The 11,742-nt window shown below is 33.4% G+C and overlaps 1 protein-coding gene across 1 annotated transcript; it reads right to left on the bottom strand.

The window, feature by feature from the left end:
* Nucleotides 1-1,551: 1,551 nt before the first annotated feature.
* LOC105780777 (ABC transporter G family member 6) lies at nt 1,552-4,114 on the bottom strand. The gene has a single exon (XM_012605273.2). The coding sequence runs from the start codon at nt 4,108-4,110 to the stop codon at nt 1,723-1,725; it is 2,388 nt and encodes a 795-aa protein (XP_012460727.2). The 5' UTR covers nt 4,111-4,114; the 3' UTR covers nt 1,552-1,722.
* Nucleotides 4,115-11,742: the final 7,628 nt, after the last annotated feature.

Raw genomic sequence — 11,742 nt, 5'->3', positions numbered from 1 at the left:
TGAAGAACTTCAGATGAAAGATTTGGGACCAACAAAGAAGATATTTGGTATGGAGATTCTCAGAGATAGAAAAACAAGTAAATTGTACCTAAGTTAGAAAGGGTACATTGAGAAAGTTCTTTGCAAATTCAATATGCAGAATGCTAAGCCTATTAGTACTCCTTTAGCAACCCATTTCAGACTTTCATCGGCTTTGTCTCCACAATCAAATGATGAGATTGAGTACATGTCACATGTTCCATACTCTAGTGTAGTGGGATCTCTCATGAATGCTATGGTTTGTTCACGTCCAGATTTATCATATGCAGTCAGTGCAGTTAGCAGATACATGGCGAATCCCGGTAAAGAACATTGGAAAGCAGTTCAGTGGATTTTAAGATACTTCTGATGTACTACTGATGTTTGCTTATAGTTTGGAAGAACTAGAGATGAAGTCATTAGGTATGTTGATACTGATTTTGCTGGAGACCTTGATAGAAGAAGATCTCACATAGGTTATGTCTTTACAATCGGAGGTTGTGCAATCAGTTGGAAAGCCACTTTGCAAACTATAGTTGCTTTGTCTACCACTGAAGCTGAATACATGGTGATTACTGAGGCTTGTAAAGAAGCTATTGGGTTGAAGGGACTCTTTAGTAAACTCAATGAAGACCTTCAAATTAATACAATATTTTGTGACAGTCAGAGTGTCATCTTCCTTAGAAAAGATTAAATGCTTCATGAGAGAACAAAACATATTGATGTTCGGTGTCATTTTGTTCGTGATATTATTGCTCGTGGTAATATTGTTGTGAGAAAAATTAGTACTAATGAAAATCCAGCAGATATGATGACTAAGTCACTTCCTATAACCAAGTTTGAGCATTACTTAGACTTGATTGATGTTCATTGTTGAAATTAAACCCTTAAGGGGTTTTATGGAAGAGGTGGAGAACTTATTCGTTGAGAGTTCACGATGAAGAACGTATTCATTGAGAATTCGTGTCAAGGTGGAGATTGTTAGAATTAAGTGACCCGAATCCTTATTTAAATAAAATATAGTGATAAAATAAAATAAAAGTAAAATCCCTATAGAACTACACTTATTTTATTTTAGAATAAGGTTTTTTAAACTTTACTAAACTTCATCTATTTGATATTGATTAGAATAAGGTGTTTCAATCTTACCACACTCCTATTAGAATATGGTTTTACAATCTTATAAATAGATATAGTCTACTCCTCTTATAATTATTCGAATTCGACATAATGAATTATCTTCTCCTCTGCCAGTAATTTTTTTCCTGAAAAGGTTTCCACGTAAAATTTGTGTGTTCTTTATTTTTCTCTTTTTTTTCTTTGCGATAAATTGTCATTACCGATGTTCTATTTTTACAAGGCCAAATAGAGAAACAAAAAACAATCAAAACTATATTTTAAGCTGGAATTTGGTTACCTACTTATCTAAAACAAAACCATACCATTAGTTTGCAAGAGAATAAAAATTAATTAAAAGCTCTAAGCTGTAACTAATTTTGTAACAATTAATCAAAAAAATAAATATTTAAGATATTGAACATGAATTATTCTCCAGATATGCTAAGGTTCTTCACTTCAGTCTAATCAACTAAGCTTTACCCATAAATGAGAAATCCATTTGAACAAATTAATTGAACTCAAAAGAATAATAAACATACACACAGATTACAACAACATTTCTCTGTTTAAACTTACTGGGTTTTTTCAAGACCTCTTGTTTTTGCTTCCCAATAGCAAAGAGAAGTATAACAAAATCCGAAACAAGAAACCCCATGCCACTGTAATCAACAAGCAATTCCATTTGCTTAAATCTGTAATCCCTTCTTGTTTGAGAATGTCCAAACCTGTTGTCATACATGTTGACCTTGTAATTCTCACCCCCAAACTCTTGCTTACTGATTGCAATAATCTCACTTTCATGGCGGAAGGGATTTCTCCAAGCGGTGAATTGTCAAATATTTGAATCCCTCTGACAAGGCACTTTGAAGGGTTTTCAAATTCGTTTCGTAAAACTGCTTCATATGGGTATTTCACAAGAGACAAGTAATGGAACCATATCCAGTAACCTGGGATTCGGTCGCGGTTGATGAAGAAGCCGCTGAAGAGTAAGAAATACGCTAAAATAGCGACCACGATCGTGTAGCCTAACATCACATGCGGGACGACACCCGAAAGGAATGTCACGAACGAACTTCCAGACCAAAAAGAAGCAAACATTATTAAGAAATAGAATAAGAATCCTGATAATCCACCATCCAGTCCTACTGCCCAGAATGTTGCCATTGCGAAAGCAAAGGAAAGGAAAATCAAGCCCGGCAACGCCACCAATGCATTTGATATAACATATGATAATCTCCTGTAAGCGTTGTAAGCCGTTTCTCTCATGAAAATATACCTTTCTTGGAGAAAAACCGGGAGAGCATCGGCACAAGTGTAATATGTTGTCGACATTGCGAATGCAAAAAACCCTAATCTTTCTTGCACCCCTTTTGGTGAATTATCAAGTTGCCAAAATACCGTTGCTAAAATGGACCCTGTCACTAAAACTGCTGCCAAACGAATTCCAAACAACCCCGGCATCCGTTTTGAATTTAGGATCGAACGCTTCGACAATACCACCATTTCTTTCCAAAATGGATTTGCAAACGTTGGAACCATGGAAGATGAATTGATATCATTTGTAGCACCTGAAACAAGTTTGCCTCGAGATATACTGGCGCTAATTGCTTCTTTTAATGACAAGCCGAGTTGATCCGGCTCGGAGTCTCTAGTATGCTTCATGCTTTGCCATGACTTGTTGAATTCAACCAAACTTTTTGTTCCTCCAGGAGATCCTTCGAGTTCTCGGATTAAGTCCAGAGCAAACTCCGTTTTGTTCTCGTTCTCGGGTATCGGATGCCCAAACTCGGAGAAATACAGCGGAAGATTCGTCGGTGAACCACTGTAAACAGTTTGTCCACGGGATAAAAATATCAATCGATCGAGCAATCCAAGAATTCGATAACTCGGCTGATGAATTGACATTACAACAATGCTTCCACTCTGAGCTATCCTCTGTAAAACCTTCACCACCATGAAAGCACTGGTTGAATCCAACCCAGATGTAGGCTCATCTAAGAAAAGAATAATGGGGTCATGAATTATATCGATTCCGATTGATACGCGACGACGCTCTCCACCGGAAACGCCACGATGACCTTCATCGCCGATAATAGTTTTGGCTGCATTTCTTAAGCCTAATTGATCGATCAAGACTTGAACTCGCATTTTCTTCTTAGATTTCGACAAAGTCCGAGGAAGGCGAAACTCAGCTGCGAACATTAAAGTTTCTTCGACAGTGAGCATTGGGAAAAGCAAATCATCTTGCATAACATAAGCTGAAATGACTTTCAACATTCGAGACTCCAAGGTTTCGCCATTTAAAGTAACGTTTCCTTTCAAACTCCCTTTAGCTATTCTGTTGGCTAAAGCATCAATTAGCGTCGATTTACCCGAACCACTCGCTCCGAGCACAGCCAGTATCTCACCGTCTCGAGCTTCACCGGAGATATCGTTAAGCAACATCTTGGTCCTCGTAAAATAACTATCTCCGGCGGCAAGTGGATTGCCAACGACAGCAGCATCTGCAGCGGCGCTTCCGCCACTCCATCTGAAGAAACCAGGCAGGGCCATTTTGCGAGGAACCTTAACACTATACGTAAGGTTGTTAAAGGAAAGTACAAATGGTATGGGGCGCGGCTCGGAGATGTCGACGAGGAGTTCATGGACGGAAGTTTGGTCGCCAGTGGCTTCTTTCCGTGTATCACCGACGTGTTGAAGTAGTTGGCCGAGCGTCGATGAAGGTGCTGTGGCTGTTGAGAATTCGCCGGCTATAAGCTCCAATGAGTGTTGAAAATACGGGGTAGAAGAATCATTATTGGAGGATACGTTTTGGGCTACAATAGGAGACATGGCGGGTTTAACGTTTAAGACAAGAAGAATAATGGAGAGATGGATGTCTCTATATATTGGAATTTTATTAGTAAAATTTTCGATACCGTTTGATGGGACGGTAATAGAGCGGTCACCTAAATCTGAAATGAGGAGGTTCATGGAAGGAGAAGAATAGGACACGAGGGCGGTTTTGATTGAATGGCACGTGGTGTAATAGGGGGTTTTGAGTTAGATGGTGATGGAAAGGAATGAATCAATCAGTATGTCGTTTCAATTCTTTGGCTAACATAGTGGAAAATATTTCGCAACTCAATAAGGAAGGTTCTGAGATCCTTCAAAATTAAAAATAAAAGGAAGGTTCTTAAATTCAAAACATTGGAAATTCTTTGGAAGATCAAACTTTGGAAAGTGGTTTTGGTGAATGATAAAGGCCAGCTGGTAATTTTAAATAGGATAAATTTATTTTTATTACTTTAATTTGAGGAATTGCACAGTGAATGAGTTGACCAAAACTCGAAATCTCCTTTTTTCTTTATTTCCTTGAATGTAATTGTGGGTTACTTCTAATTTTCTTTCTTCTCCTTATGTTTCCTCGCTCTCCTTTTTACTAAACAAAAACCTAATTTATATAAAAATCCCAAACCTTTCATTACCATAGATGTGGATGGGTTTCGATTCACTTTTTTTTAATGTGAATTTTCTTAAGTTCGAATTTCTTAGGCTTAGAATATCTCGTTTAAATTTTTTCAAGCTCAAGCCCTTTTGAATTCGAAATTTTTGAGCTTAGATTTTTCAAATTTAGATTAGTTCAAGCCAAGTAAACTCTAACCGATTCAAATAATTTTAAATTTTTTAAATTGTAAATTTTGAATATAATAATTCATGTTTTTTTTTATATTTGATAATATAATTCAAATTCCCCTTACAAAAATCATAAGTTATACGTTTAATAGAGATCATGGTAGATGGTACTATATTGATCGGTACGTATTGATCTGTTCCTCATTCGATACCAAGTAATCTAAGTTCTATTACGGTCTAGATTTGGGTGTGTTTCCACCTCTTTGATGTGTTTTGATTCGTTTCGGTCGGTCGATATCGACTTGTATCAGTGCATGCTAGCTCAAACCGATTAGCACAAACTTTTGATATTTTAAACCTAACTTTTTTTTTTGTTTATCTTAGACAATTTAAAATTTTGCTGAACCCGGGACAAGTATAACTTTCGGTATAATGCTTCAGATTAAAATTTGGTTTCACATTTACTCATTAGGAACCCTATACTTTTTATTCCTAGTATAATTTCATGACAAATTTTTATTTTATTCAATTTGGTCCCTAACGTAACAAAGTTAACAATCAAGCTTGTTAAGCTTTATAGTTTAGTCCTTTTCATAATCTAAGCTTAATTTCTATTAATTCCAAGTCTAATTCTTCAATTTCTCAATAATGGTAACTTATCAAAATTTCACCAATTGAACAAATTGATACATGGGCTAGCTAAATCAAGCTCCCATGATCATAAATCTATATAAAAAAAGTTAAAGAAAAATGGTTAGGGACTTACTTGAATTAAGCCTAATGACATCCAAAATCATCATCCACTATCCACCATTTAAAAATGGTTTATTAAAACTTTTTAGTCTTTTGGATAATTTCTATCTAAGTTCCCAAGCCTTTTTCTAATAAAAAATTTCTAGCGATTTATTTTTTTTACACTTTAGTCCCTAGGCCTTAATTAACCACATCTTTGGCTAAATTACTTAACCAAATTACAATACATCTATATACTAACTTCGTCAATATCTCTATTAAATTTACGAAATTGATTTATGGAAACGGGGTTTCGAAATCACATTTTCTAACACCATTGGAAACTGAGTTGCTACATCATCTCCTTCATTTCTTCTCATGTCGTCCAAAAGAAATAAAAAAAAACGAATAAAAAACTATGCCATTTCTACATTCGACCATTTAAAAACCAAGATTTCAAGCTATTTTCTTTAATTTTTATATATTTATGATCATGGGAGCTTGATTTAGCTAGCCCATGTATCAGTTTGTTCAGTTTTGAGTTTTTAAAAAGTTGTCATTAAAGAGAAATTGATGAGTTAGACTTGATTTTGATAGATATTAAGCTTAGATCATTAAAAGAACTAGAATGTAAAACTAATTTAACTTGCTAGTTAACTTTGTAACATTAGGGACCAAATTAAACAAATTGAAAACCTGCCATGAGATTGTGTTATAAATAGAAAATATGAGTTCCCTAATGAAATAATGTTAAATTGGATTTTGATCAGAAGCTAGATACCGAAAGATATGTTTATACCCAGTTTAGGGTCTAAATTGAATAAAATGCAAAGTATGCTTGACCTTATCATTGAATGTGATTTGGATGAATTTTGATATTGTTCCTTTATTAATTATCGATCGCAGCTAAAGACAACATCGGGCCATCGAAAGGGAAAGGAAAAGAGAGAGTTGTTGACGAGTGACGTGGGATTTCGATTTGTGCTTTTATTATTCGAGATCAATCTATTTATTTGCATATACATGTCATATTGCATGATTAAGTATCGAGGTGAGTTAATAATGGTCTTATGGATTGATTTTCTATGATTGATATTGAATATCAAGATAGTTGACTGAATTGAATAAAATGGAAATTAGTATAATTTGCTGGAAAATATAGACATCACATATATAATAAGGGTAATTACATGTTATTATTTACTATCATAATAGGTTAGCCAAAAGTGATCTAATTTGTTAAGGTTTATTCGGCTTTAATTATTAAATAAAGTATAGGTCAAATATGTGTAGATACTCTAGTAACTAATTCTTAATTGATGATGGGCTGGTTAGAAATTAGGGCTAATGTGCCAAAGTTATATATATTAGGGTTATGGTCCCCAAATTACACATAAGGTAACTTTTCTAATATCCCATCTTTGGAAAAGAGAGAGTCACCTTCTCTAGATTACATGTGTGCTAATTTGGAATATCAAAACCCCAAGATCCGTAGATTTCAAGAAATCGATAAATTCAGGTACGCTTCCGCATCTAGTTTTGTTCTTGATTTATTTTTGATGATTTGACATGACATATCCTGGTTCACAGTTCTAATTTTATATTAGATATTATTTATGGTTCTAACAAGTGGTATCCGTGTAACACCCCAAATCCAGCCTAAACGTTATGGCCGTATCTGGCAATGTCACATGATAGTGTTTTTGAAACCTTGTTGTTACGATGAAAACATTCCATGTTATTATCTTTAGTAAACCTTTGCTAGAACTTAGGAAGTCGTCTTTATTCATTTAAAAAAAATTGTTTTGAAACATCCCTCGTTGCAGAAGCTTTAATAAAATAGTCTAAGTGATCATACGTTTAGAAAATACTTTAACTTTTTGAAAACCGAATTTCCTATGACTAGTAGGTATAAATCCATAAAGTAAAATAAATAAATAAAAACTCAAATTTAAAAGCAAAGTCCCAGAGGGTCCTTAAATTACAACTCAAATAATCAATAATAATCAAATCATAAATTGTAAATTGAAAACCATGAAGTCCAAAAATTATTGTGGTCACCACTGAGTCCTCCGTCGCACTGATCTGTCTAATTCTAGGGATTACCTGTGCACATTAAAAAAAAGGGTGAGTTTACATAAACTCAGTGTGTAATCCCGCAGAAACAAACAAACAATCAGTGTTCACAGTGCACAGTTGAACAGTCTTAGGCCTAAGCCTTTTTCAGTATCAGTGATAGTTTGGGTCTTATCCCATCTCAGTATTGTGTAAAAAATGCAGTAGGGCCTTAGCCCATCATAGTATCAATAGCAATAACAGTTATGCAGTAGTAAAATCCTACCCAACCAGCCTCTACACACCATCTCCGTCCAACCCTACACTCCATGTGGGGATATAATCAACCCATCCATCCCTACACTCCAAGTAGTACCGAATGCGGCACAAAACAGTAGTTTGCAGCTGAGCTGCCAGTAAATTAGGCTTAAAGCCTTTCAGTACACTTCCTCCGAGTAACAACCCCCAACCCAATGCAATGCAACATACCATGGATGATATGCTATTATGTAATTTCAGTACATATATTCAGTTCAGATATTAACATGCTCAGTACAGATATCATTCAGTCAATTTCACACATTTAGGGGTCTAAGTAGCGCTTACCGACCTTACAGTAGGTTCACAGTCGACTTGGGTGACCCGTACAACCTTAGAAACATTTCGGTAAAAATAGGCCCACACGCCCGTGTGTGCCTGTGTGGGCCCGCACGCTTGTGTGGCCCACTCAGCCCAAATTGGCCTTGGTCGTGTGATCCATTTTTAATGTAACCCATGCTAGCTAAATATTCATATATGTTTTCACTATTTACTTATATGTTCATTCAAAGCTGTCTACTTGAGTCATTGTCACTAAATTATTTATATCTTGAGCTACAGAATTCCAAATTAAGATCTGATTGATGTTTTCGAAACTAGACTCAAATACCTTTCTACCATAAAATTTTCAGAATTTATATCTTATCAAATAAGTACAGTAAAATCTTCAAAGTTATCCCTATTCTGCTGTTTGACAACTTCAACCTTTCCTTACTAAAAATTATTTATCTCTTAGTACGAAATTTGGATGATGTTTCCGTTTTTTCTCCTAAAAATAGACTCATTAAGGATTTAAACATATAAATTTAAGCCCTTAACTATTGTTTTACAACTTTTGATGATTTTCCAAAGTCAGAATAGGGGAACCTGAAATCATTCTAACATTGTCTCGTAAAATTTATTATATCTCATAATTTACAATTCAATTGCTTACACTGTTTCTTCCATGAAAAACTAAACTATATAAAATTTAATTTCATATTTTATTCAACCTCTAACTCAATTTCCATTATTTTTGATGATTTTTCAAAATTAGACTACTGCTGCTGTCCAAAACTATTTTAGTGCAAAATGTTGATTTCCATGTTTATAACACCCTTATTTCCTATCTCTACAATTCTTTTCACATCATTTTTTCTTATTTCTCTTATTACTCGACAGTAAGAAATTTGAACTTTTTACCAAATCTCTTTTTTTGAGTTTCGGGTACACACCTGGTATTGATTCGTTGTGTAAAGTAACCCGAGCCTTCAAAAACCTATATTTGACCTATATATCCCTTAATTAATCACTTGATTCGTCAATAAAACCAAATATCCCCAACATAAAACTTGAGAAACTAAACCAACGACGATTTAAAAACTTACCGCGACAAAACTGATAACCAGTCGTCTCCACACACTGGAGTATCCGCTTAAAACCTTTGAACAACACCTAAACGAGAGTAAAACGAACCCTTTGTTAATTGCCTAACTGAAATACGATAACTAAGGGGAAAAATTTCACTTACCGAAATTGATGAAGTCGAAAGTTGCACCCAAAGGGATGAGTCGTAAAAAATACAGAAGCGAAAAGAGAGAGGAAAGAGAAGAAACAAGATTCGGCCAAAGGGGAACAAAAACCAAAAGTGAACAAGAAAAGAGAAGACACGGGGACTCGAACATAACTTCTCCCCAATTATCTCCTAAAAACACTCCCTATTAACCCACTAAACCACAACTACTTAGCAGTCCAGTTTAATTTGAACTCCACCATGCCACATGTCCCAAACAAAAATTAAGTCCCCTGCTTGCACAAAGACTCGAACACATGACCTCCTACACACTACCACTCCACTTAACCACTAGACCAACAGACCCATTCTAATAAATTTTTACCAACAATCAAATAAAAGCCTACTGAACAAGAGTAAAGTTTAATTCATTCAAAATACCAAAATTTGCCTAAGCGAAGGCTTGAACTTGGGACCTCCCAAACACTCTTAGAACACATAACCACTAAAGCTGACAGATTGTATTATATTTTCACAATAAGGAAATTAGAAATTTTGGGGGCGTTACAATATAAGCCTCGTGATATCGAATGATTGAGAATGAATTAATATTTTATTATTTTAAATTAATTCGTACTTGAGATTTTATAGATTTGATATTACTAAATCTTTTGGATTTATGAAGTTTTAGGGTTTTAATTTTTAATTTTGTCGATTTTCTACTATTATGCTAAATTAATTGAAGCATTTATATTTAATCGATCGATAAAAATTGATTTGTGTGATTTTTCCTTTTCGGTGAAATTCAAGTTTACCCATGAGCTTCAAAGATTTGGATACTGTAATTTGTTTTTGTTTATGATAAAAACTTTGGATATTGCATTATTAATTCATATACTTTCGTGGTTATTATTTTTATAAATCTTGGTTAAAGTCATTATTAGATTAAAGTTACAGACTTACAACTTTTTGCAATTGAAGAATTCCAATTGGGTTGTATAATTGGTTTTGAAAGTTAATTCACTTGATAATCGAATAAATGAATGTTGTTAAGATGTTTTTCTTTTCTTTTGCACTATTTGTTTTAAATTTTCTGTTTGTAGTTGAATGTATATGGAATTATCATCTTTGGTCTTTATTCATGATGAGTTATATTCACGATTGAATTCAATTAATATATTCGAATGATTTCTTTTGGTTTCGTTATAATTATTTTATATAAGTTTTAGTCCGTATGTAACTTGACTAAAATTAAAATATTTGAGATTTTTAATATGGTGGCTATGAATTTTCATAAGTAGTTGCACATATGAAGGCTTCTACACAATTTGGGATTCATTTTATATTTGGTGGTTATGGATTTTTTAAGTACTTGTGCGTATAAAGAAGTTCTATGATATGTCTTTAGATATGAATATAAATTTGAGTTTACATGAAATAGTAAGGCAAGCCAATATTATTTTTCTATTATTATAATTGTGTATATATATTATATGCATATCAATGATTTTGAGGATTAATGCATGATTATATTTTATGTGAATAGGTGTTTATAACCATTATTCAATAAGATATCTTTTATAGTTTAATTGGTGAAATTAAGTTTTGATGGATATTGTTGAAGTTGTTAAATTTTTTGTTATGGTTCTATATTCAATTTTATGGGTGCTTTGGTGCAAATTCATGTAAACTACATACATGTTTAAATAATTTGGTTTTAAGTTTGGTTCTATAATTTTAGGTTTTGGCATCTTATGGTTTCAAATATTTGGTTAAATTATGATGATATGGTTTATTATATGAATTGTGGGATATGCCAACTATTATGATTTTGTTTTTGAGATTTATTGGTTTGAAACTATCTTTCAAGTATTCATGTGAATCTCTTTTAATCATAAATACAACTTTGGATTTACATGGTATATTCAGGTAAGTTTTTCTATTTGATTATGAATACATGTATATGTGTGAATTGTTTTGGTGTTTTGTCTATGCCAAAATTATGAATACATGTGCTTGTTAATTATTTGGCTTTGAACCACTACATTATTTCATTTTACTTTTGATATATATGGTTTTGGAACACAAAAAAAAAAAGAGTCGATTAAGGTTTTCAATTTTTATTGCATTATTAAGACAACCTTATTTTGGGTTATTTTGGAATCTATAAAGCAATAAAAAATAGTTTCGACCTTTGAATATTGGGTAAATTTTAAATTTGAATATTGGTATCTTTATATATATTTTAAAATAACTTAATTGAAAAATAAGTTGCCAAAGTGATCTCTCGTTATTGAAATTATTTTGTTTTAAAAATATAAAGTGTTGTATGCATGTAACTTAAGCTACGTTAATATTTATCGCCCAAAGGAAGGTTAATAATATTACATGTG

Source organism: Gossypium raimondii, chromosome 4 (genome assembly GCF_025698545.1).
Source record: "Gossypium raimondii isolate GPD5lz chromosome 4, ASM2569854v1, whole genome shotgun sequence".
In the NCBI taxonomy this organism is placed as follows: Eukaryota; Viridiplantae; Streptophyta; class Magnoliopsida; order Malvales; family Malvaceae; genus Gossypium; species Gossypium raimondii.
Note: the sequence above shows the minus strand (reverse complement) of the source record. Positions and strands in the feature narration are given on the sequence as shown.

Excerpts from the sequence above, each read along its gene's own strand:
- LOC105780777 (XM_012605273.2), bottom strand. The coding sequence starts at position 4,110 with ATGAACCTCCTCATTTCAGATTTAGGTGACCGCTCTATTACCGTCCCA.